At 61.5% G+C, this 24,955-nt stretch overlaps 1 protein-coding gene across 13 annotated transcripts in view; it reads left to right on the forward strand.

Annotated features, from left to right (window-relative positions):
- Window positions 1–24,955, forward strand: part of CUX1 (cut like homeobox 1) — a 313,006-nt gene that overhangs the window by 251,139 nt on the left and 36,912 nt on the right. For 4 of the 13 annotated variants that reach the window (XM_051837957.3, XM_051837958.3, XM_051837952.3 and 1 more), the window contains exons 13-20: window positions 798–846; window positions 1,298–1,394; window positions 2,408–3,079; window positions 4,050–4,115; window positions 5,220–5,321; window positions 7,152–7,972; window positions 10,614–10,779; window positions 11,408–11,464. In XM_051837957.3, coding sequence (XP_051693917.3) covers window positions 798–846; window positions 1,298–1,394; window positions 2,408–3,079; window positions 4,050–4,115; window positions 5,220–5,321; window positions 7,152–7,972; window positions 10,614–10,779; window positions 11,408–11,464 — 2,030 coding nt within the window. The remainder of the gene's footprint in view (window positions 1–797; window positions 847–1,297; window positions 1,395–2,407; window positions 3,080–4,049; window positions 4,116–5,219; window positions 5,322–7,151; window positions 7,973–10,613; window positions 10,780–11,407; window positions 11,465–24,955) is intronic. The other 9 variants (XM_051837966.3, XM_051837967.3, XM_089321074.1 and 6 more) reach the window with 4 other exon arrangements.

Below are 24,955 nucleotides of genomic sequence, written 5' to 3' on the forward strand. Positions count from 1 at the left end.
CCTGGGATGGCTCTTTCCACACGTCGTGGTGGCTGGACACTCCGGCCAAGCCACAAGAGCGCTGGGAAGGTCCACTTGGGGCCCCCGATTTATAAAGCTCCACGCTGCAGCCCCCTGCCTGGCTGCTCCCCGCGGGGACCCGGAAAGGAACGCTGGTGGTTCCTTACAGCCACACAGCCCCGCCTTCCCCCTCTCCTCCCGGTAGACTGACGGGAGGAAAGAGGTCACAGCCGAAGGAGCGAAGGAGTGGGGGAACAGCACTTTCTGGGGGGCGGGGCTCACTCCACTCCTGCCCTTGCTCAGGCCGTGGGAGACCTGAGTGCCTGGGACAGAGTAGAGAGCGTCCTCCCCTCCCCCCACCCAAGGCTGTGGGAGCCATCGAGGTGGGACGCTGCCCCGTGCCCGGCTCCCCTCGTCCCCAAGTGGGTGCCGGGGCGTGGGGAGCTCCCGTCTCCGTGGCTTCCTGGCCGCCCTTTCTCATCCCCCCAAGCTGTGCACACGCATCCCACTCGCAGCAGTGTTATGTCTGTGTTCAGCTCTACAGCTCGGCTCTGCGCAGAGCTGGTGCGAGTCCATATGGACTGATTTACATGCTGGCCAGGCAACTTTGCTAGCCAACTGCTCGCTGCATACCAGCTACTCCCGAGACATTGTCAGATCGCGCTGCTGCCAGGGGAGTCTGAGTTGTCAGCCCCTCAGTTCCCCGGAGAGCAGGAAGCCTTCATGTTCATGCTTCGCAGCATGGCTGGTGGCGAGGGGTCCAAGGGGGGAGTAACCACTGTGTCTTCCTCTTTCAGCATCCTCAAGTCCATGGAGTTTGCACCCTCGGAGGGAGCCGGGACCCAGGTACGCGTTCCATGCTGGCAGCCCTGGCGGGGGGGGGGGGGGGGGGGTCTCTGCGCACGTTGAAAAACCCAGCGGGAGCAGAGCAGTGTGTCCCAAAGTGGCAGCTCGGTTCTGGTGGGAGCGGGAACAGCTTGGGCAGGTCCTGAGAAGGCACGGGGCAGGGTGACCAGTCACCGGCCAGCTGGTCACTGGTTGAAGGCATGTCACGGGGCGGTGGGGGCTGGTGGCGCAGCAGCCGGTCCCGGCGTCCACGTGGGGTGCCGACGTGAGACTGCCTGAGTTTGGGGACATGATAGAGAAGGTATGTGAGGAGTCAGAGAAGTTAAAAAAAAAAAACAGTTTCATCGGGCGCCTGAAAGCTTTGCAGCTGGAGCCCCAGTGTCAGACGGAAGGGCTGGGGGCGGGGCGCGGGCGGCAGGGCCCGCAGTGAACCCGGCTCTGCCCCGCGCAGGACTCGGCCAAGCCCCTGGAGGTGCTGCTACTGGAGAAGAACCGGTCGCTGCAGTCGGAGAACGCCGCCCTGCGCAGCTCCAACAGCGACCTCAGCGGTAGGTGCACAGGGGCCCGCGCGTGGGGCTCAGTTCGCTTCCGGGGGTCCGCGGCAGAGGAAGACGAACCGTGAGTGTGGGCAGATGCATGGCGGGAGCGTCGCCGTGACCGAGCGCCTTGACTAACGAGCGTCTGGTCCTCCTCCTCCTCCTCCTCCTCCTCCTCCTCCTCCTCCTCCTCCTCCTTCTCCTCCTCCTCACTGCTGCCCCCACCCGCCCGCCCTGCTGAAACCCGGCGACGAGATGTGTGCGCCGCAGCAAGTCTGCGGAGGTCGGTCGGCGAGCGAGGGGCGCGCGAGGGGCAGTGCAGCCGGCGCGCCCGCGGGCAGGCGGCGGCCGGAGGATGGTGTGGCTTTTCCGATCTTGTCCTAGTTGCGCGCAGACGGGCCAGGGGCAGGCTCCATGCCGCCTCCCGCTGGCTGTGTGTTTCCGGGGGCCCGCGTGCCCGACCTTAGCCTCTCCGTGCTCGTCCCGAAAGGGTGGCGTCACTCACTGACTGTGCTTCGGGGTTTGGCCGCTGATAAACCGCGGGCAGGTGTCTCGGGCTCTGATGATGTTGCCGTCTTAACACGTGCGCGCCTTCGATCGTGCGGACTCGGTGCGGTGCCTGCGCCTTGGGAGCAAGTGGTGGGAGAGAACGCACGAGTCCCAGAGTGTCAGTGTTTGCTGCTCCTTGGGCGGGGCCCGCCACCTGCCGACCCCCTCCTGTGTGTGTCACCGGCTCCTTGTCACTCACCCTAGGAGTTTGAGTCTTTGTCAAGGGGGATTCTCCAGGCTGCAACGTACAAGCAAGGTGCAAACATGAATGCATGTGGCTGGTGTAGGGGAGGCCTCGTTTGGCTGACTGAACAAATTCAATCGAAAAACAAACCAACACACCGCATTGGCCCTGGGACAATCCGCACTTTTTTTTTTTCGTCATTCCCTTCCGTGGGGCACACTTTGCATTTTGGTCTTGGTTTTTTTTCCCTTTGGAATCCCCCATAATGCATTCTGTTTGCCCTTCCTTGTAGGGTCAGCCAGGAGAAAAGGGAAAGACCAGACTGAGAGTCGGCGCCCGGGACCTTTGCCGGCCTCCCCTCCTTCCCAGTTGCCCCGCAACCCGGGGGAGCAGGCTTCCAATACTAACGGTACACACCAGTTCTCACCAGCGGGGTTAAGTCAAGACTTTTACAGCTCATCCCTGGCGAGCCCCAGCCTACCCCTGGCTTCGACAGGAAAGTTTGCACTAAACTCTCTCCTCCAGCGACAGCTAATGCAGTCCTTCTACTCCAAGGCCATGCAGGAAGCAGGAAGCACAAGCGTGATTTTCCCAACAGGTCCATACAGCACAAACTCCATACCTTCCCCAAGTCCGTTACAGCCAAGCCCAGACGTGAACGGCATGGCCCCGTCCCCCAGCCAGTCAGAAAGTGCTGGCAGCGCCTCCGAGGGCGAGGAGATAGACACTGCGGAAATCGCCCGGCAGGTCAAAGAGCAGCTCATCAAGCACAATATTGGACAGCGCATTTTCGGCCACTACGTCCTGGGACTGTCGCAGGGCTCCGTGAGCGAGATCCTGGCCCGGCCCAAGCCCTGGAACAAGCTGACCGTGCGCGGCAAGGAGCCATTCCACAAGATGAAGCAGTTCCTGTCGGACGAGCAGAACATCTTGGCTCTCCGTAGCATCCAAGGCAGACAGAGAGGTGAGGGGCGGCCGCGGCCCGGCGCCGGCGCGTGCGTGCGTGCGTGCGTGAGCGTGCGTGCGTGCGTGCGTGTGACGAGACATCTGCGCATCACATCAGATGACGGTTCTGTCCGGTGCCACCATGTCCAGAGTGAGCTAAGTGGTTAGGTGTGGGAGACCTGGCCTTCGAAACTGGCCCAGCACCTTGCACTTGGTAACCACGGCGTGTCTCGGACTGGAGGGAATTAACGTGGCGCACAACCTGTGTGCGGGCGCGGTTCGTGTCTGCGGATCCGATCAGCCCTGGGCGCTGGCCCCACGCTGCAAGGGGCCCTTGGGTGCCGTCCAGCCCCGTAGCCGCAGCGGCAGCAGCACCGGCTGAGCTCGGTCCTCGTGGGGGAGAGCACAGCAGAGACAAGACCTCTCCTCTCGCCGCCCCACAGGAGGGGGGCGCGCCAGGGTCACCTCCCTAGCAGCCTTGGCGACTTCCTTAGTGGGAAAGTCGTAGCCAAACGGCCGTCCCTGCCCCACCTTCCATCCAAAGATAGACAGAAAGCCAGTCCCATCCGTGACTTGAGGAGCTCCTTCTCTCTTTGAAATCGGCAGAGAGAGCCGTGATTTTTGTCGGACGCCCGTGGAGTTGAGAGCAGTGCCCGTGTGCCCCGGGAGCCCGGAGCGTCGGGGGCGGCGTCCGCTGCAACTGAGCGTCTCTGGGGAATTCCCTGTGCGTTCGTTCCAGCCTGGCGGGCGAGCTGCTTACAAACAGTGCCTTGTCCCATGACCCCCCCTGGGCCGCCACCGGGTCCCTCTCTGATTGCCTCCTGTAGGGGAGCCGCGGGCCCTCCAGGCCAATCGGCCAGGAGGAGCGTCTCAGGCAGCCCTGAGCCCTTCTTTAGCGACAGGTGGCTCAGGTCCATGTCACACAGCCCATGCCGTCAACACCACCGTCCCCTGATTGTTTTGTTCTTACCACACTTGTTTTTCAACAGAGAATCCAGGCCAGAGCCTGAACAGACTATTTCAGGAAGTACCGAAACGAAGAAATGGGTCTGAAGGTATGTCGCAGGCAGGCGTTTTTCCTTGCAATCAGTAGCCTAGGAAGCAGCATGTCCTGGAGCTGTGTAACTGGGTTAAAAACTGTGCAGTGTGGTTCTGGCCTGGAACCTGATGAAAAAACAGAGCTAGTAAGTATAAAACAAGGCACGGGTCCAGGGGCGCCCAGCCCCTTCCCCCTGAGCTGCCCGGCTCTCCTGACCGCGCAGCACGCCCGAGGTGTCCCCTTCCCAGCAGCCCCCCAGGCCCAAATTCTAAAGCCATCCGGATCCTGACTACAACACTTTGCCGGTTTTTCTCAGAAGCAGGTGAGGGCACACCGCTCGTTGCTCTGAGAAAAATCAGGTGGCCGAGTGAAAGCAGATACCACCGCTTCCTCGTTCTCCTAACAAACGTGTGAAAGTCCCCCCGCCCTCCCCCGTATGGAATCCATGCCCCCCCCCCCCCCCGCAGGGGCCGCCGCCCGGCTCCGTGGTGGACTTGATCTAAGTGGCGTCATGTGGCAGATCTTATTTAGCAAGGCAGTGAGAAACTGAAACACCTGGATGGCTTCCAGCCCCCGGGCCGCCGTGGCTGCCGTGCGTCCCCACGCATGTGTGGCTGATCTGTAAGGCTTGGTTACCACGTGGCTGTAAGAACGCGTTCCGGTTTTGAGGAATTCCTGCGGGCTTCTCTCCCTTGTTCGTAGATGTCTAAAAGACAGGAGGTGGCAACGGACCCGCACGTTTTAAGGGAAGCCTTGTGCCCCCTCCCCCCATGCGGCTGAATGAGTGACAGATAAGGAGCCCCGGCTCTTCGCTTTGCTGCCCCTCCGGGTCCCCGGTCTGGGCGCCCGGCCTCCCGTGGGTGCACGGAGCCGGAGCAGTGCTTGGAGCTCCTCTTAAATGACTCCTGGAGATCAGTGCCTTTTAAGCGTCCGTGCCGTCTTCTGCCGGGTTGAGCGATTTGCCCTTCCCTGGTACGAAGCCACTGGGAGAAGCCAGCAGGAGGCCACACCCACCTCCTCCCTGCAGCCCCGACCCAGGGCTCTCGGCCACAGTGACGTCTGCTTGCGGTTCCTGGGCCAGGTTTGGGTTTGAGGTCATCGCCGTGACTTCTCCCCGCAGGGAACATCACCACCCGGATCCGAGCCTCGGAGACTGGTTCCGACGAAGCCATCAAGTCCATCCTGGAACAGGCCAAGCGGGAGCTGCAGGTGCAGAAAACTGGTACGGCCGCCACCTCCTCCCCCGCTCCGTCGTCATGGGCCGCGGCTGCCCAGCGGTCTTGTTTTCCGTAGAGGATGGGTTTATGGAGCGTCTGGGCCCAGGCAGAGAGCCTGGGTCTGTGTGATGCGTTGTTTCACTAATGGTCAGCAGTCCCTACCCTGGAATCCCCTGAACCTAAGTCAGCAAGCGCTATTCCCAGCCTTCTCCCAGTGTGCCCCGGGCCTTTGCTACCTGGTGGTCCTCCCCCTCAGCCCGATGAGACTGAAGAGAGACAGGACAGAAGCAGGACAGAAGTGCCCTGCGGCTGCTCGCAGGAGCCCCCCGGGGCCCAGCAGGGCGGGCGTCTCCTGTGGGCGCAGAGCTGAGAGGAAGGGGTCATCGTCCCTCTGCCTGCACTGGCGGTCCCGGGAAAGGAGCTCCAGCCGCCATCAGTCTGCTTTCCCAGCTTCAACATGGCGCCCACGCTGCCTCCCACCTGCAAAGCCCCGTCCTGGGACACCTGGCCCAGCGGCAGGCAGCCTGACTGCTGAGCCCGGGCACCACCCCACTGGCTCACGCAGTGCGGGTGGGGCTGAGTCCTCCGGGCTGGGCGTCGCCGCCCTCCTGATGGTGCTCAGCTGAGCCCTTGTAACCCGGAGAGAGGCTGCTTGGGCCTGGTGTTCCTGATGGCAGCTCAGCCCCAGAGCTAAGACACTTGCTAGATGCTTTCAGCATAGGAAACCCCAGGCCCCCATCTCGTGGCCCAGCCCCATCTCGCGGCCCAGCCCCCCCTTCCCGGGGTCCCGAGCAGTGGGACGTCATCCCTGTGGCATCTCGAGCCTGGTGGACGACGGAGCCTCCAGACTGGTTGGTTCTTGCTGGCGCTGGCTAGAGGCAGGCACGGGCAGCCGCAGCAGGGACCGCCTGGGGCCGTCACTCCCTTCGCTGCCTGGTTCCTTCCTGGGGATGCCGTCGGGGCTTCATGAGCCAGGCAGGGCCCTCGAGAAGTCGTAAAGGCTGTGGCTCTTGTTTGGGGCATTTTTCAGCATCCTTTAATGTAGTTAAAAAAAGAAAAAAAAAAAGCCCACTTCTCTGAACCCCCCCCCCCACCACCACCACCGAGGCGTGTGATGTGGGGGACGTGAGACAGAGCCAGGAAGGCGCGAGACCCCCGCAGTGTCCTGCACTCGCCCAGCCCCTCAGCCCAGCGCCAGAGACAGGGCCCGGGCCTCTTGTTGCTGTTTTTTGTTTTGCTTTTAAGATTGATTGATTGATTGATTGATTTGAAAGTCAGAATTACACAAAGAGAGAGAGAGATCTTCCATCTACTGGTTCACTCCCCAAATGCCGGTAACAGCATGGGCTGGGCCAGGCCGAAACCAAAGGAGCCAGGAGCCTCCTCCAGGTCTCCCACCTGGGTGACAGGGGCCCAAGTACCCCGGGCCGTCTTCCACAGCCCTTCCCAGGCCACCAGCAGGGAGCTGGACCAGAAGTGGAGCAGCCAGGACACAAACTGGCACCCCCGTGGGATGCTGGCGCCCCAGCGCCTTTCCCGGCTGTTGCTTTCTTTAACTGAAGAGTAGGAACTGCACACGTGTGTTGGGTACATGTGCACATCGTGTCTTGCGGTTATTCGTGGAGGTCAGGGTCTGAAGTCCTGGCAGACAGCCTGGAGGGCGTGTCCCAGCTGGTGTGTGACAGGCCCCCAGGCGGATAGCAGTCTCTGTCCTCACCGCTCAGCAAGACGCCTGGCAGGGAGGGGCGGGCTGCCGCCCTCCTTGCTGGCTGGGCAGGTGGGGTGAGGTCGCTCTGCGTGCCCGCCCGTCTCACCCCTGCGTTTGCCCCATGCAGCGGAGCCGGCCCCGTCATCCTCGGCGCCCAGCAGTGGGAGCTCAGACGACGCCATCCGCTCCATCCTGCAGCAAGCCCGCCGGGAGATGGAGGCCCAGCAGGCCGCCCTGGAGCCCCCCGTGAAGCCCACCCCGCTGCCGCAGCCCGACCTCGCCCTGCTCACCCCCAAGCTGCTGTCTGCCTCGCCCATGGCGGCCGCGTCCAGCTACGCTCCTCTCGCCATCTCCCTAAAGAAGCCTCCGGCGGCCCCCGAGGCCGGCGCCTCGGCTCTGCCCAACCCCCCGGCCCTCAAGAAGGAGGCCCAGGAGGGCCCCGGGCTGGACCCCCAGGGAGCAGCGGACGCTGGGCAGGGGGTCCTGCGGCACATGAAGAGCGGGGCCTGGAAGGACCACTGGTGGGGCGCCGTGCAGCCCGAGCGCCGGACCCCCGCCTCCGCCGAGGACGCCAAGGCCGAGGAAGCTGGCGGCGGGGGCGGGAAGGAAAAGGCGGGCAGCAGCCAGCCGCGGAGCGAGCGCTGCCACCCGCAGGGACCCCCGTCCTCGGAGTACTGGAAGGAGTGGCCCAGCGCCGAGTCCCCCTACTCACAGAGCTCGGAGCTGAGCGTGACCGGGGCCAGCCGCAGCGAGACGCCCCAGAACAGCCCCCTGCCTTCCTCCCCGCTCGTGCCCATGGCCAAGCCCGCCAAGCCCTCGGTGCCACCGCTGACCCCCGAGCAGTACGAGATCTACATGTACCAGGAGGTGGACACCATCGAGCTCACCCGACAGGTGAAGGAGAAGCTGGCCAAGAACGGCATCTGTCAGCGGATCTTCGGGGAGAAGGTGAGGGGCCCGGGGGGAGCCGGGCCTTCCCCTCCGTCCTCACGACAAGGGCTATGGCCGCCACCCATTTAAAGCAAATTTCTTTTGAAGATTTGTTTAGGAGCTAGTGCTGTGGCGTATCAGGTAAAGCCATCGCCTGTGATGCTGGAATCCCATATGGGCACTGGTTCGAATCCCGGCTGCTCCACTTCCCGTCCAGCTCCCGGCTAATGTGCTTGGGAAAGCAGTGGAAGACGGCCCGAGTGCTTGCACCCCTGCACCCACATGGGAGACCCAGAAGAAGCTCCTGGCTCCTGGCTTCAGACTGGCTCACTTCCGGCCATTGTGGCCATTTGGGGAGTGAACCAGCGGACGAGAAAGCTCTCTCTCTCCCTGTCTCTCACTGTAACTCTGCCTTTCAAATAAACTAGCCTTTTTACAAATTATTTATTTTGTTTGAAAGGCAGAGTTACAGAGGGAGATGGGGAAAGAGAAAGATCTTCCACTGGTTCCCTCCCCAAAAGGCTGCAACGGTCAGGACTGGGCCAGGCGGAAGTCAGGAGCCAAAGAGCTTCATCTGGGTCTCCCACATGGGTGCAGGGTCCAAGCACTCGGGCCGTCTTCCGCTGCTTTCCCAGGTGCATTCGCAGGGAGCTGGATCAGAAGTGGAGCAGCCAGGACACAGCCCAGTGCCCATTTTGGATGCCGGCATCGCAGGCGGTGGCTTAACCTGCCACTCCACAGGCCAACCCCTAAAAAAATGTTTTTAAGATTTATTTTTTTAATTATTTGAGAGGCAGAGTGACAGAAGTGGGATGAGAGAGAAAGAGAAGCCTTCTGTCTGCTGGTTCCCTCCCCAAATGGCTGCAGTATCCAGGGCTGGGCCCGGCCAGAGCCAGGAGCTTCTTCCAGGTCTCCCATGTGGATACAGGGGCCCAAGCACTTGGGCCATCTTCTGCTGCTTTCCCAAGGTCATCAGCAGGGAGCTGGATCAGAAGCAGAGCAGCTGGGACTCGAACACATAGTCTGCTAGGGAATCCGGCAGCACAGGGGGCCGCTTAACCCGCTGTGCCCCAACGCCGGCCCGCACCACCCAGCTCAGTCACCCCGAGATCCTCAAGTGTTGCTTTCTCCCAGACGTCCAGAGGGGCCACGGGGCAAGGGTGCCTGCTCCCTAGGTCCGTCTGCCGAGCCCCCTGCAGGCCAGGTTCTGGGCTGGGCCTCCCGTGCCAGTCCCTCCTCAGCTCTCTCAGGAGGGAAGATGGTGAAATTGTCACGCGATGGGAACCTGAGGTGTAGAGAGGTGAACATCTCGTCCCACGCTGGCAGGTGGCTAAGTCCAGCTCCGGCCTCCACGGCCAAGGACAGCTAAGAGGTGCCTGTCCAGGCTGTTTTGGCCACAGTAGACCCGATCCGATGGCCCAGGGGCAGCGAGTCCACAGAGCACTCAGCGTGGGGCAGGTGCTCCCTCCTCACGTGGCTCAGCCGGGGCGGGGTGAGGGGCTGCCCATGCCGTTCCTCCTTGGCCCAGGAAGTGCCAGCTGCAGACCCTCTGTGTTCCCAGCACTTGCCACGGTCTGGAGCGTGGGGATTTACCGTGCCCGTAGAGCCTAAGGTAAACACACGGCCCCAGCATCATTTTACAGTCAGACGTGCCGTTCTGATTGTGAGGGGCCACGTTCCACTCTGCCTTCCCGGCCGGCAGCACCGACTCATGCCCCCAGCGCAGGGTCGTCCGAATTTCACGCAAGGTAGTGAGGGAGTGGGGATGAGGAGGATGCAAGTCCTACAGCCCCTGGAAAATTTCTAGCTCAGCGTTGTAAAAATACCGCTTGAGAACATTTAAATAGACATTTGTGCTCCTGCCTTAAATGTAGCAGAGACTTAATAGCATTGAACTTGCTTGGCCCAGCAGTGTAGCTTATTCTGGAACTGAGAACTTTCCCGAAGAGTGATCGGAGGCAGCCCCTAAATATCCCCGGGCTGCATCTGCGCCCTGGGCGGTGTTTGTGCCCATACATATGCATGGCCATATGCGTGCGCCAGAGAGCGCGGCCATGTACGTGCAGCCTGTCACCGACGACAGCTCAGCGCCACTCCCAGCCTGGCTCCCCGCCCCCACCAGCTCACCTCTGGGCCCCAACCCCCGAGCAGGGCGTGATCAAAGGCCACGAACCTTTCTCAGCACCACCCTGGCTCATCCCGCATCCTGCCAGCGTCCACTGTTGCTGCCTCTCAGGTCCTGCGCCCAGCACCCCAGCCTTGCTTGGTGCCCCCGGGTAGAGAGCAGGGTGCTTCTCAGTACTTCCTCTTCCCCTGCAGGGTGGCAGCCGTGCAGCCTTGGCTGGTTCAAGACCTCCCTCTTCTCCCGAGCCTATCTCCCTGGGAGCTGGGAGCCGTGGCTGTAACCACGACTCACCCAAACCACCCCCCCCATACCAGGGCATCAGGCCCACCGGTGACTTTCCAAATCTTGTTCTGCCTCCTGCCATTCGTCACCACCCCCGGGCTGTGGCCCCTGCCCAGGAGTCAGCCCTCAGTGCCCCCCGTGGGCTGACATCCCCACCACACTGCCACCTGGCCGCGTGTGTCCCTGAAGCATCTTGTGGCATCATCCGGGTACCTGGGCACTGACGGCCGTGTGCTCCTGTTGTCACCGCAGGTGCTGGGCCTGTCCCAGGGCAGCGTCAGTGACATGCTGTCCCGGCCGAAGCCGTGGAGCAAGCTCACCCAGAAAGGCCGAGAACCCTTCATCCGTATGCAGCTCTGGCTGAACGGCGAACTGGGCCAGGGCGTCCTGCCTGTCCAGGGGCAGCAGCAGGGGCCAGGTGAGGGCAGCCCGGGTCCTGGAGGGGCGGGGACACAGGATGGTCCGCCCCCGAGGGGAGGGGTCTGACGCAGGGAGGGCGTCCTCCTGTCCAGGGGCAGCAGCAAGGGCCAGGTGAGGGCAGCCCGGGTCCTGGAGGGGCGGGGACACAGGATGGTCCACCCCCGGGGGGAGGGGCCGATGTAGGGAGGGGCAGAGGGAGGTGGCACCTGGGCTGCTGCTTAGGCCTGGAGGTAGACAGCTGCCCCTCCCCCGCGCCACCTGTTGCCATGGGACCCAGTGGTTTTTAGGAGAGAGGTTGTGCCTGGGCTAATTTTATAAGCAGCAGCAGCAAATGAGTTACCAATTAAGGAAATGCTGTTTATACATAAATATAGGTAAAAGTCAAGTGGCTAAATCAAGAAGTCAGGGAAGAAAGCAGCCAAAGGCACAGACGTGACAGACGTCGTGAGCCACGGCTTCTGCCTGCCCCCAGTGCCATGCAGGCCCGCACGCCCGTCCCCACCCTCCCCAGGGAGGCTGAGGGTCTGAGCCCATCGCTCCTGGCACTGCAGCCAGTTAGGAAGCCGGGAGCCCCGGGAGCCCCGGGCCTCGCTCGCACCTCTAACCCTGGCCTTTCTCCCATTTAGTCCTCCACCCGGTGCCGCCACTACAGGACCCCCTGCAGCAGGGCTGCGTGAGCTCAGGTAACTAGCCCGTCGCGTTGTTCCTGTGCGAAGCGTCACTGCCCTGTCCCCTCCCGATAGCGCCGTCACTTTGAGGGTGGTGTCCCCGGACCCTAGGGAAGCAGCCATCTCGGGCGGCCTTTGTCACTCGGCAACACGTCCCGAGACCCCTCGAGTTGTAGCGAGGCCCCCAGCAGGATCCCACAAGTGGACGGGCCCGTTCAGGTTAGCATCCTGTCAGGAGCACGGGCCTCATTCCCAGTTTGCGGCATTTTACGAGTCACGTGGCTACAAACGGTGATAAAGGGAAAGAGATAAGGATCCTGTGGGCGGAGCCGCCTCCGCCGTCCACTGCTCGCTCCGCTCCTCTGCGGGCCCGCTGGTGTGTCTGTCCAAGGCCGGGGGCGGAGTCGGAATCCATACTCCATGCCACAGAGGCTGCAGGTCTCACGCAGGGCAAGCCGCCGGCACCCGGCACCCGGCACCCTCCCAGCAGGTCATAGTCAGAGACTTGGCGAGTATCTCGTCCACCTGGGAGACCTTGTGCAGCCTTGGAGGGAGGGACCGGGGCAGAGCGGAGTGTGAGGAGGAGGGGTAGCAGGGGGGTCCACACGCCCCTGAGAGCCGCTCAGGGTGAGGCCCAGGGGAAGGCAGCTGGCTGGCAATGGCTCCTGGGAGCAGGTGGCAGAGGGTGAGGCTCAGGCCACCTGCTGTGGGCATGGAAGCCCTGGGTCTCAGGGGAGGTCTCCCGGGACTTGGTAGCCCTGCCCTGAGGACGTGTGGCCCTGGCGCCCGGCCATGGCTCCCACCACCTCCTCCTGCCTGCCCGCCTCTCCTCGGCCCACAGTTGTAATGGAGTCTTCCTCAGCCAGCTCCCGAGACAGCAGCACCCTGAGCTTTGTTCTCTCTAAGTGTACCTGTTGATGCCCCACTGATTCATGGGAAACAAAGCAAAGGAGGACCTTTTGGGGGGGGGGGGACTAGCTACTGTGCTGCGGTGGCTGTGGGGTCCCGAGCTCAGCGCAGGCCCCCTGAGACCGCTGTGTGGTACACGTGCCCTTGTTTGAGTCTGGCCAAGCTGGCTGTGGGTGTCTCTGGCTGCCTCCCCGGTTTTCTAGCTGCGAACCCCTATTCCTGAATTAAGCAAGCCATCGCTCTCGGGCCTGGCTGCGTGAGCGTCGGCCGTGCCTGCACGCGTCCTGGGAGAGAAGTGTTTTCCCTCCGACCCTAGCAGGCCATTGTCGTGATGCTTGAACCTCCCTCTGACGCTGTGTCCCGCGTGGAAGCAACGCGCGAGGCTCCCGCGAGGAGTGTGGTCGATGTTTGTCAGCTATCAGATGGCTTTAGAAAGTCACCCAAGGCTCTGTGGGTGGGACTGACCAGGGGTCTCCGTGAGACAGCGGTGCTGGGAGGGAGGTGGCTTGTGGGTCCCACGCTGCGGCCAGCGGCGGGGAAGCCACCAGCGGAAGCCCTCGTGGGGCGCAGGTCTCCTTCTCGGAAGGCTCTTTGTTGTCAGGAGTGGTTCTCTCTGCGAGGGAGTTGCTAAGAAGCACAGAGGCTGTGCCTGCAGCGTATGCGATTTAGCCTGGAAAAACAGAAATCTCTTAGAACGATGCGTGTTTGTGAACCCTTGGGGGCAGCGGCTATAGGGGAGCGGGCCTCTGTGCCCGAGACTTCCATGGGATTCTGATCCCCTCTTCTCTCCGTGGCTACCACGGAACCCTCCCAAGAGGCCCCAGGACACAGAATGAGGCTCTGACTTTGAGGCAGCACCGTTGGGTCTCTGCTGGGAGCTGCTGGGCCTGGCAGGACCAGGTGGCTACAGGCAGGTAATGCCAGCCCCAGCCTGGTTTGCCCCTGAACTTCCAGGAGAAATGCCCGGGCCCCCAGCCTCCCTCCCTGCGAGTCAGGACCTCACGAGACCCACCTGCTGTCCAGGGGGCCCATCCCAGCCCTGCAGGGAGAGCTGGCAAGGGCCTGACGGGGTGGCGGGCACTGTGCTGCCACCACGGACCTCGGGTGGTCTTGCTCACCCTGGCTGCCGGCCCCGGGAGCCCGCATGCCTCCTGCACAGCTCTGCTGCCTGCGGCACCTCTGTTTCATGTCAGACTTGCTAATGGGTTGTCCGCAAAGGGGAGAGAGAGACCCTACTGAGAGAGAGAAGTTACTGAGGCCTCTAGAAAGGGTGAGGTGAACAGTGCAGCCCCTGCCTGTGCTGTAAGTAACGTTTTTTAAAGGGAGGTTTTTAAAGGACAGATCTGTGGATCAGTGGCCCATTAAGGTGGGTAGCTACGTAGGTAGATTTTGGGGGGAGTGGGGGAGTCTTAGTTTCCTACAAATAGTTTTATGCTGGCTTCTTTCAAAGCCCCCCGTGTGTGGGGGCCCTGGGGGTGGCCCTCGGAGCCTGCGTCCTGGCTGGCACCCATTATCCTGACCTCGCCCTGCGCTACCCAGGGGAGGCAGGGAGCGCCAAGGTGACATTGGTTTTTTAAAGGGAGGTTTTTAAAGGACAGATCTGTGGATCAATGGCCCATTAAGGTAGGTAGCTACGTAGGTAGATTTTGGGGGGAGTGGGGGGAGTCTTAGTTTCCTACAAATAGTTTTATGCTGGCTTCTTTCAAAGCCCCCTGTGTGTGGGGGCCCTGGGGGTGGTTCTCAGAGCCTGTGTCCTGGCTGGCACCCATCATCCTGACCTCGCCCTGTGCTGCCCAGGGGAGGCAGGGAGCACCAAGGCAATGCTGGTTGGCAGGTTCCTTAAAGGGAAGCAGACAGGTGCCAAGGAGACAGGTGCGCAGACAGGTGCAGAAAGAGACCCCAGCAGCCACACCCGCACGGTGCCTCAAAGCCCATCTCGCAGCCACAGTTCCATGGGGTGATTCACCTTTTGGCCCCTGGGGACGGGAGGAGACAGGTGCAGGGGGAGGACAGAGGAGGAAGGAGGGGACCCCCCCCACACCGAGTCCCTTGTAATTTCAGGAACTCCTAGAGGAGAGCTGCCCCCGCCTCGTGTACTTTTATTTTTTTCCATTGTTTTAAGATTGTTTCAGTTGGTTTCATTTTTTTATTCAAAAGGCTGAGAGAGATCTTCCATCCCCAAATGCCCACAAAAACCAGGACCGGGCCAGGCCGAAGCCAGGAGCCCAGACTTCCATCCGGGTCTCCCACGTGGGTGGCAGGGACCCGGCACCTGAGCCCCCACCTGCTGCCTCACAGGGTGCGCGTTAGCAGGGAGCTGGGTCAGAAGTAGAGCGGCTGGGACTTGAACCCGTCACCCTGAGAGGCGGACATGCCAGGAAGGGGCTTACCTGCCGCGCCAGAGGCCTGCCCCTGTGAGGGACGTGCCTGTAGGGCCTGGCACCCCTGCAGCCCACGAGCTGCTCGGCCTCTGGCCTGCAAGCCAGCGTCTGCCCAGAGCGATTGCAAAGCTGAGCAGGCGAAGGCCGGCCACGCCTCCCACGAAGCAGAGAGGCCCCAGCCTTTGCCCAGCCTGAGTCAGGGGCTCTGCGTTCCATCTCCTCTGCCCACGGAGAATTTCACGGCTCCGGTCGCCGTCCCCGTCAGCGGGGGGGGGGGGGGGGGGGTCCTCTCTCAGACAACAGCTGCTGCCGTCCGTCCCTCCCGTGGCAGGACTGGCCTGTGCCCTTCGCTCCCATGGAGCCCGTGCGGGTGTGGCTGGCCACAGCCCCTATCATGAATAGGCCAGTGTCCCTTTAAAAAAAAAAAAAAATTAAAGATTTAGTTATTTATTTGAAAGGCAGAGTGACAGAGAGGGGAGTGACAGAGATCTCCCATCTGCTGTTTTACTCCCCAAATGGCCACAGCAGCGAGGGCTGGGCCAGACTCAAGCCAGGAGCTCCATCTGGCCGTCCCACGGCGGGTGGCAGAGGCTCAAGCGCTTGGGCCGGTGGCTGCCTGCCCAGCACGTTAAAGGGAGGCTGGGCTGGAAGCAGGGCCGTGGGCACTCCATGGGGCCTGCACCCCACGCAACTCCCGCCAGGCCACCCGCACACCGTGGCCGGGGTGTGAGCGCGTGGACTCTGCAGTGAGGTTCTGGTGCAGGTCCCTCCCCTGGGTTCCGTGGCTAAAGGTCGGGGGGGGGCATTTGGATAGCTCGCAGGTCAGCACGAAGGAGGAGCTGCTGCACCCCCTTCCCCCCTCCAGAAATTTTCCTGGCGCCGGCGAGAAGCAAGCTCCCCACTCACCATCTCAGAACGGATTCAGGGTTTTCAGGGTTTTGGTTTTATAAGATTTATTTGTGAAAGGCAGGATTACAGAGAGGTAGAGGTAGAGAGAGAGAGAGAGGTCTTCCATCTGCTGGTTCACTCCCCAAATAGCCACAGTGGTCGGAGCTGGGCCAATCCAAAGCCAGGAGCGAGGAGCTTCTTCCGGGTCTCCCACACGGGTGCAGGGGCCCAAGGACTTGGGCCATCCTCCACTGCTTTCCCAGGCCACAGCTGAGAGCTGGATCAGAAGTGGAGCAGCCGGGACTCGAACCGGCATCCACATGGGATGCCGGCATGGCAGGTGGCGGCTTTACCCGCTACGCCACAGCGCCGGCCCCTGGATTCAGGTTCTTGAGAAGCAGAGTTCCCATCCACTGTTTTGCTCCCCAAATGCCCTCACAGCCAGGGCTAGACAAGGCCAAAGCCGGGGCCAAGACCCAGTTCAGGTCCCCCATGTGGGTGGCGTAGGCAGAACTCCATGGGCCGTTGGCCACTGCCTCCCAGGGTCTGCAGCCGCAGGAAGCTGGGGTCCAGCCAGGCCTCCAGTGCAGGGTGCTGGCGTCTCCGCTGCCGCCAAGCGCCCTTGCCTTAGCCTAGAGCTGACTTTGTCCTCTTCTTTTTCGTGGAAATGGATCAGTGGAAGCAACCGCTGGTTCTCTCCTAACCAAGTGATTTCTAACCCTCGTGAGGAGCTGAAAGGTTTGTTATGCAACTGGTTTGGGCATAGATGGACCTGAAGCAGAGGAGCCACGTGCAGGACCGGCTGTGGCTGGAAGGTGCCACTCACGGGCCCCGGCCCTGGCCGCCCCTGGCGTTCCCTCTTTCCTGGCCTTGGCCGGCCCTGGGGCGCTTTCATCAGGAGTAACGGTGCAAAGGAGCTCTCCACTCCGACATCCAGGAGAGACGAGTCTCCAGGCTTCTCCGCACCCTCCCTGCCTGGAGGCTGTCGCCTGGCCTGTGCGCGCGGCTGCAGGGCTGTGGGGAGCCCCGTGGCACTGAACAGGGCGGGGTCAGGAAGGAGGGCATCCCAGCCCAGGAGCTCCGGGGGCCGTGTGCAGAGGAGGCACCCGCTGTAGAAATCCAGCCTCGGGGCCTCCATCTCTACTCCGTCCCTGTGGTCACGGGAGGGCAGTAACGGGAGGAGGATTGTCTCGACTTCCGATTGAATCCTGCCCGTGTGCGCGGGAGAGCCTGGCGGAGGCCACAGCGCGGGGCTCCGTGGCTCTGAGAAGTCCTAGAAGGAAAAACGGGGTGTGAGTCGGTGGGCCTGGGACCCCCAGGCGCTGGGCCGCCAGCCTCAGGTGCAGCGCCGCCTCCCAGCGCGTGCCACAATGCTCCGCAGGTCCGAGTCAGTGACCGCGGGCTGCGGGAGATGCTCGGTGAACATGCACCTGCTCTCCGCGGAGGGATTCGGCTGTGCCGCAGCTGCCGGGCTGTGGAGGCCCTGGGGAAGACGAGCAGGGCGCGCCCCCCTGAAGCGTGAGGCTGGGGGCGGCCCCTGCGCCTCTGTGGGAAGGGGACGCTGCTTTCTGTACCCCCTGTCCCAGCCACTTCGAAACTTGTGGGGTTCGTGGTAGGGACTGGCCATGGGGTCCTGGAGCAGCCACCCCACAGTGCCAGCAAGGGCAGACAGCCATGCCAGTGGCCGTTAGCTTCCATAACAGCCCAGTCGCCCCTCTCGGGGGACACCGCACCTGCAGACCCCACGCAGCCCGCAGCCTGGCTGATGTTCTGTTTCAAAGTGGTGTCCAGAAGGTGCCCTCTGTAGGCTTCCAAGGCTGTGCAAGTGTCCTGGGGCCATGGGGGCCAGACACCTCCCTCCCCACTCTCCAGGAGGGGCTGCCCCTTGCAACTCGGCCACCAGGGCCGCTGTTCCTGGAGCAGGATTTGTCATTGACCTCACCAGAGAAAGGAGAGGAGTAGTGAGCAGGATTTTTTTAATTATTATTGAATATCTAGGTTTTTATTCAAAGCCTTTTTTTTGGTCACAAAATGTTAACTTTCTAAATGCTTATGCTTTAAGAAACCCATTGACCACCTCTATCTGCCAGGCACCTTCCCCAAGGCCCCGCCCCAGTCTGCGGCATTTCCCTCAGGATGGGCCGCACAGCTGGGTGTGTCTTCTGCACAGATGGGAGCAGGCGCTGCGCCCGCCCCTCTCGCTTAGGTGAAGAATTTCCTCCTGTTCACAGCTACGGGGAATTCCTGTATCTGGCGCCATCGTATTTCATCGGGCCAGTCACTATTGACAGACACGTCCATCGATTTGTAATAGCAAACCAGAAGAAGCAGCCCTGCGGTGACCCCCGGGGGCTGTGCGTCGGCAGCTCCTGCCCCTTCATGGTTGTGTGGCCTTGGGCAAGGGGCTCCACCCCCGTGTGCCTCCGTTTCTCCTGTGAAATGGGCAGAGTGAGGGACCCGCCTGCTGGCCCCTTGCAGGGCTTCGGCAGGTTCATGGGGGAAAGCTTTGAGAACCGCGGGGGCGGGGGCGGGGCGGGGGCGGGGCCAGGGCGGCGCTGGGGCGGGGCCAGGGCGGTGCTGGGGCGGGGCGGGCGCCTACTCTGCCAGCACCGCCTCGTCTGCGCTGTGCGTCTCCCGTGCTCGCGCACGATTGCGAGGACGGCCGGGCGCTTGCTGGCTCCTCCGGTAGAGGTGGCCAGACACCAGCGTGGCTGGTGGCAGCCCCTTGGTCCCCTGCAGGACCCACGCGCAGCTCTTGGTTCCAATTTTCGGCTCCTTGGAAACACCACTCTCTGTCTTTGCCATTTGCCTGTCCATGCTCCATTCCTTAAAGTCCACCTAAACCTTGACCTTCTGGCCTGAAACTTGGGGTCATAGCTCGTGTCACCCCCGCCATTTGGGGCAGGCCCTGGGGCGCCAGGCCGTCTGGAAAGAGGCTGTTTTCCTGCACCCCGTCCTGGCCCATGGCGCCCCTCTGGGAGAAGCTCCCACGGGGCCCCATTCTTTCTCTCTGCTGCGGGCTCTCTGCTGAAGACAGAGTTTCCAGTCCACTGGGCACTCGGTAGGAGAGGCAGAAGTGGGTCAGGGGAGTGCGTGAGGACTTGAGTTTCTAGGGGTGTCTGTGTGGGGAGGGGCTGAGCAGGTTAAGTGCCTGTCGGCCCCCTGCTAATTATAGAAAGGCCGGGGGGAGGTGGGGAGAGGGCCCGGGCACGGTGCTGGTGGCTTTCAGAAATGCAGACAGCTCCCTGCCTGCAAGCTAGGAAGAGCAGAGCCCAGTGGTGTCAGGGTTTCACCCCAGCTGAGGAGCAGGTGGATGAAGCCCGTGGGGTCCCGAGACCAGTGTCCTGGCTGCCCCAGAGGGGTCTGCAGGGGCCAGTGCCCGGCCTGGGCACCAGGGCCCCCAGAGTGGGGGAAGCGTTGGCCCCTGGGGAACTGTGCTCGCACAAGTCAAGGCCAAGGCCGTGCTTCAGAACAAGGAGTGAGAGGGGGTTCACATCATAAATGGGCAAATACCAGAAACCAGCACCTGCCAGAGAGAACAGGTGATCTTGGATGTCTCCGTCCTCCGGCTGCAGCCGGGGAGTTGAGTCGGTGAGGGGGAGGGGCTGTCAGCCCACCAGGGGCAGCATCCGACCCAAGTTTAGCAAGGTTGCTTCTCCGAAGCCCTTGCAGTTGCTGTTGAACTTGGAGGACATACACTGTGGCCTTGGGGCCTTCCCCTTGCTAGGGGCAGCCCTGCCCTGCCACTGCCTGGGTGAGCCCCTGCCAGGTCCCCACTGCCCTCTCCTGTGTTGAGGGGCCCGCCCGGGGGCTTCCGTAAGTGACTCATCTCGCTTTTGGGTTTTCTTTTAAACATGGCTTGAGCCTGAACTGGCAGATGTTGGGTTTGCCCTTTCTATAAGGGCCGACATCAGTGTGTCATTTGGCGCCTACATAAAGCAGCCAGACCGCCTCTGTACCAGCTTGGCAATTAGGAGGGACCGGCTAGTGGCGTCTGGTTTGAGAAGGAAACTTCTAGAAAAGCCCTCGCGGCAGCGTACCTCTGGAGCCTAATGGCCCAGGAGGGAGGGCAGGGTGGGCGCCCCTGGGGGGACACTCCTGCCTCACGACCAGACCTTCTCCTCCCCGAGGTGGGAGGAGAGGCGCAGCCCCCACAGACTCCGCCCCCCGGGAGCGCAGCAGCAGCAGGTACCCCGAGTTTTGCAGGAGAGAGAGACGGAGCGCCTGGGGCCGGGCGAGCAGGGGGACTCCCCAGGGGCAAGAGGAAGATGTTGTAATCAATTACCACATCATAACACTGATGTGTGATAATTACCGCGCGTTCTCCCGAGAGCCGCTCGTTCATGGTCCACCGCCTGATTAATATGCAAATAATAGGCTGATTGCTTGATGAATGCACAGAACGCGTCCGCTGATAACGTGAGCGCTGGAGCGGGAAGATGATAAATTACTTTTACTGACTGTCCTACATTAAGTACCCTTTCTCAACAATTTCATCACAAATTAAGTAAAGCAGTGCGGCGAGATGAAGAGGATGTGTAAGACCATGAACGCTGATGGCTTTTCCGACACCCTCGGGCGGCCAGGTCAGCAGACCACCTGCGTGGGGTTCACAACGCAGGCAGCGGCCGCCGCACCTGTGCGTACCACCGGCCGTGGTCAGCGCGGATCCTCTTGGGAATGTTTCGTTGCAGCCCAGACACCCTCGCCAGGCGGCATCTTTGAAAAGGGGGCAGGCACGGCCGGCGCCGCGGCTCACTAGGCTAATCCTCCGCCTTGCGGCGCCGGCACACCGGGTTCTAGTCCCCGTCGGGGTGCCAGATTCTGTCCCGGTTGCCCCTCTTCCAGGCCAGCTCTCTGCTGTGGCCCGGGAGTGCAGTGGATGATAGCCCAAGTGCTTGGGCCCTGCACCCCATGGGAGACCAGGAGAAGCACCTGGCTCCTGCCATTGGATCAGCGCAGTGCGCCGGCCGCAGCGCGCCAGCCATGGCGGCCATTGGAGGGTGAACCAACGGCAAAAGGAAGACCTTTCTCTCTCTCTCTCTCTCACTGTCTACTCTGCCTGTCAAAAAGGGGGGGGGGGAGGGGAGGCACTGTGTCCTCTGCACAGATGGGACCTGCCGCCACGGGTGCCCAGGAGCGGCCGGAAGAGGAGGTTCAGAAAGACCACGGGGCTTAGGACCACCCTTGTAGCACTTGGGGCAGCGGGAGCTGCCTGCCAGCCAGGGACTTGGTGAGAAATGAGCGCGTTTGCCCAAAGCCGGAAGTGCACCCCCCGAGAAGGAGAGAGGATACGCGTGCACAGCCGCACATGCACACACGCACACGCACACCCGTGTGCACACAGCGAGCCTGCACACACACAGAGTGATTAATCTTTGATGACCGCAGGGCAGTTCGAGGGCTCGTCTTTCCCTGTGGTGTACGTACGCAGATGAGACACGCGGCTGCTCTCCACGCACGGGGCTGGGCTGCACGGCCGTGTTAAGTTCACACACACAGCCGGCTCAGTGATGAGGTCACTGAGCGTCACCTGAAAGTGACGTTTCTGAGTCCCTGTGGAGCCGTGGCTTGGTAACTGTGCAGAGACACTCACTGACATTGGAGGCTATGCTTGTTTGGGATTGGACCGTCCCAAAAGGGAGGCCTGCACAGGCCCTTGGGAGCTGCAGGGCCGTCCACACATTGGCACGGGTGAGGGCACATCACCAGGTATGGCAGTAGGGCAGTGTGCGGTGGCACAGTGAGGGCCAGGAAGAGCTCCCAAGAGTCCCCGAGCCCTGCTAACAGCCGTGCGTCTCGGTCCCAGCTCCGCACGTCCTCACATCCCACTCAGACTCAAAAGATGAAAGCGCGCCTTTTCGTGTCGGCCTCATCTTAGACACGTGACCGGACTCCGTCAAGGGCAAGTTCAGTGCCGCTGCCCCCCAGGAGGGAGGAGGTGTTGGGAAACCGCAGAGCGGGTAGTGCGGGAGTGGAACGCAGGAGGTGGAGTGAGCACAGCCCCGCCCCTTGGTATAGAGGAGCGTGGTCTCTCCCAAGAGAGGGCCCGCAGCTGGTGGGGACCACGCAGAGAACAGTGGGAGGGCACAGCCCCCGCAGGCACCGTGTCTGCGTCACAATCTGCCCGTCTCCAGGCAGCTGGGATGCGCTCCAAACTGGCGGTCACCCTGCCACGGCTTCTGAGCCTGCCCTGGGCGTCCTCATGAGCCACCAGGGCTCCTGCTGAGCCCAGGATGTGCCCCGGGCACCCAGAGACAGTGTATCCTTGCACTTGGCCACCAGGGCTCCGGAGGGCACTCCCTGCCCTCCCCGCCGATCTTTGCCAGGACATGGCCCCCACCCCGGGCCCCGCCTCTGCCCGCTCGTCTGCGTGCACAGTCACGTGGGATTCCCGGGCTCGGCCTGGGCTCCAAGCCCAAACTCTGGACATAATGAAACAGGGGTGCGTCAGCCCAGCCGCCAGTGAAATAATGTTTGGGTTCTTGTCAGAATGTCACGGAGTCGCCTGTCATTTTGTTTCAGCAACTTGCCCCCGTGAATGCACACCTCGCCTTATGGCACGCCAGCAGTAAAAATGTCACTTACAATAATTACTTTTTGGTGAAAATGCTCGCTGACTTCCTACCTTCAAGCTGTTTTTTACACAGTGGGGAGATAATAAGAAATGACTTTATCCTGACTGCTCAAATGCACACTAAATGGAATTGGGAGTTATTATTACTGCAATGGAGAGCTGGGTACGGAGCTGCAAACAGGCCTCAGATAAACGGCAGAGGGCTTTGCCACGGGAAATTATAGCCGGTGTGCGTTTTCGATTGGCTTCTCTTGGAAACTTAAAGCAGCCGTTATTTGCCTACTGCTTTTGGAATATAATATTTTTCATGATCCTTTTATAGTTCCTGTATGCCTCGTGGAACCCAGAGGGCCTGGAGCCACTGTCTCCTCGCTCTGTGTTCGCTAACCGCACTCCTCTATGCAAGATGTGACACCTTGCAAAGCAGAAATGCACCCCCCAGAGACGACATTTTAAATGCAGCACCTTCCCATTGCTGCCAAACTTGGGTGGGTGCACTGAGCGGCGCAGCTTTGGCAACACCCACGTCAGGCATCTCTCTGTGGTCCCAGATCTGCAGCCTGGGGTGTTTTGCCTGGTGCCAGGCAGAGTGTGTGACCCGGGTGCCTTCCAGACACGCCAGAGTGAACGGACAAGCCGAGCAAAGGCAGCAGGCGGTGGAGGTGTGCGCCGGGGGGATCCATCTGCGCGTGCGACCTGGACCACGCCGAGCTGCCTGGTTCCTCCCCCGGAGCGTGGGTTCCCGCTTTACCCGTGGCTGGCAGAGTCGGCCGGACGCCCTTGGCACCTGCTGCACTCATGGCTTCCTTCCCCAGTCCCAGGGCCGGGCTGGCTTTCTGTAACGTTTTCAAGTTTTGGGCCTTCTCCTCCGTGGGACGTAGAGAGCCTGCGTGCAGACGAGCAGACCCGTCCCTCTGCCTCTAAGGTCGCTGGGGCCTGGGGTGCGGCACTGCACTCCCGTGCAGGCTGCCCTTGGAACTTGAGCCAGCCGGGTCCTTGCCAGATGTGTCGCTCTGGGTACCGTATCTTTGTGGGAAGCAGCTGTGCCGCCTTCACCTCATGAGAGGCGTGTGAGCTATGACGGCCTCAGCCCAGTGCCTGCATACAGTAGGTGCACAATAGATGTCAGCTTGGATCGAGGCTGCTGTTGCGGGTGATGATAGAGCAGGGCTTCCCTGCCCCTCCCCCACAGCCCTCAGTCCGGATCTGCCTCCATCCGGGCTGCCCACCTGTACCCTGCCTTCTCACAGTGACCTTGCCGACGCCTGCTTGCTTTTTAACTGTTAGGTCCTTAACACAGAGAAAATTATGGAATAACATAATTATTGGTTGGGTACCCAGCACCAAACCATAGTCTTTTTTTAAAAAAAGATTTATTTATTTACTTGAAAGGCAGAGTTACAGAGGGGCAGAGGCAAAGATGGAAAGGGAGAAAGGGAGAAAGGGAGAGAGAGAGAGAGAGAGAGAAATCTCCACTGCTTTCCCAGGCCAGAGCAGAGAGCTGGATTGGAAGTGGAGCAGCCGGGACTCGAACCGGTGCCCATATGGGGATGCCGGCACTGCAGAAGGCAGCTTTACCCACTACGCCACAGCACCAGCCCCCAGCCACAGTCTTAACTTCTGGTCCTAATTCGAGCCTATATTTCTAGAAGAAATAAGACATGAGATGGAGTTGAAGCCCCCTCCCTAATTTCATTTCTCCTGGAAGTGATCTGCTGTGGACCGTGGATTTGCTGTTTATCACTCCTGTGTGGGTTTGTGTTGGGGTTTGGTTTTTGTTTTTGTTTTTCACTTTTATTTGAAAGGCATAGACACAGAGATTTTCCATCTGCTGATTCATTCCCCAACTGCCCATAACAGCCAGAGATGGGCCAGGCCAAAGGCAGGAGCTGGGAACTCCATCCAGTTCCCGGGCTGTCACCTGCTGCCTCCCGGGGCGCGCACTGGCAGGACCCTGGGTCAGAAGTGGAGCAGCCAGGGGGCCCCGGCGCTGCAGTACGGGGGGCAGGCATCCAAGTGACGACCTCGCCGCCACACCAAGGCCCGTGTGTCATCTCACAGCCTCCACACACGGTGCCTCGGGCGTGCGGGCTCTTCCGGGTCAGAGGTTATGTGTGCTGTGTTCCTGGGGGTTCCTCGTGATGCCCTCACACCCTCCCAGCTATTCGTGGCCCACGTGCTGAACGTGCTGCAATGTAGGTCCCTTGTCTCCTGGATGTGGACCCTGCCTCCGGTGTTTTGCCATTTCCCCAAGGCCTTGGGAACCACTGCCGGCCGCGGGGAGTCTACAGAGCAGAGGCGTCGCCGGCCGAGGGAAGCCCTGTTGGCACTGGGACTCAGACAGCAAAGGCAGCCAGGGCCATGGTCCTGGGCAGCCCAGCCCCTGGGGTTTTTCTCTCGCTGGGCGCAGTTTCATTCATCCCTCAACACCACCAGGTACCCCTTGCCCCTTCCCTGAATTCCAGAACAGTCTGCCTCCTTCCTCGCCTCACCTGCTCCTCTCAGCTTGACCGGCCACGCCCTAGACTCGCAGAGCTGTCGCTCGGATGGGACATCTCATCCCCTAACTGAGTCCCTGTCCCCTGCCATGTGCTCAGGGCCTCCACTGTCCCCAGCACGTACTCACCGCCCTTCACACAGGTCCCTGCCACTCTGTGGCAGAAGCTCCGATGAGGCAGGGCCATCTCCGACCAGTTCCCTGCTGGGCCCAGTAGATGAGGGAAGAAGTGAATGGGGTAGCATGCCGTCATT

Source organism: Oryctolagus cuniculus, chromosome 19, assembly GCF_051225735.1.
Source record: "Oryctolagus cuniculus isolate XC-2025 breed Fujian yellow rabbit chromosome 19, ASM5122573v1, whole genome shotgun sequence".
NCBI lineage: Eukaryota > Metazoa > Chordata > Mammalia > Lagomorpha > Leporidae > Oryctolagus > Oryctolagus cuniculus.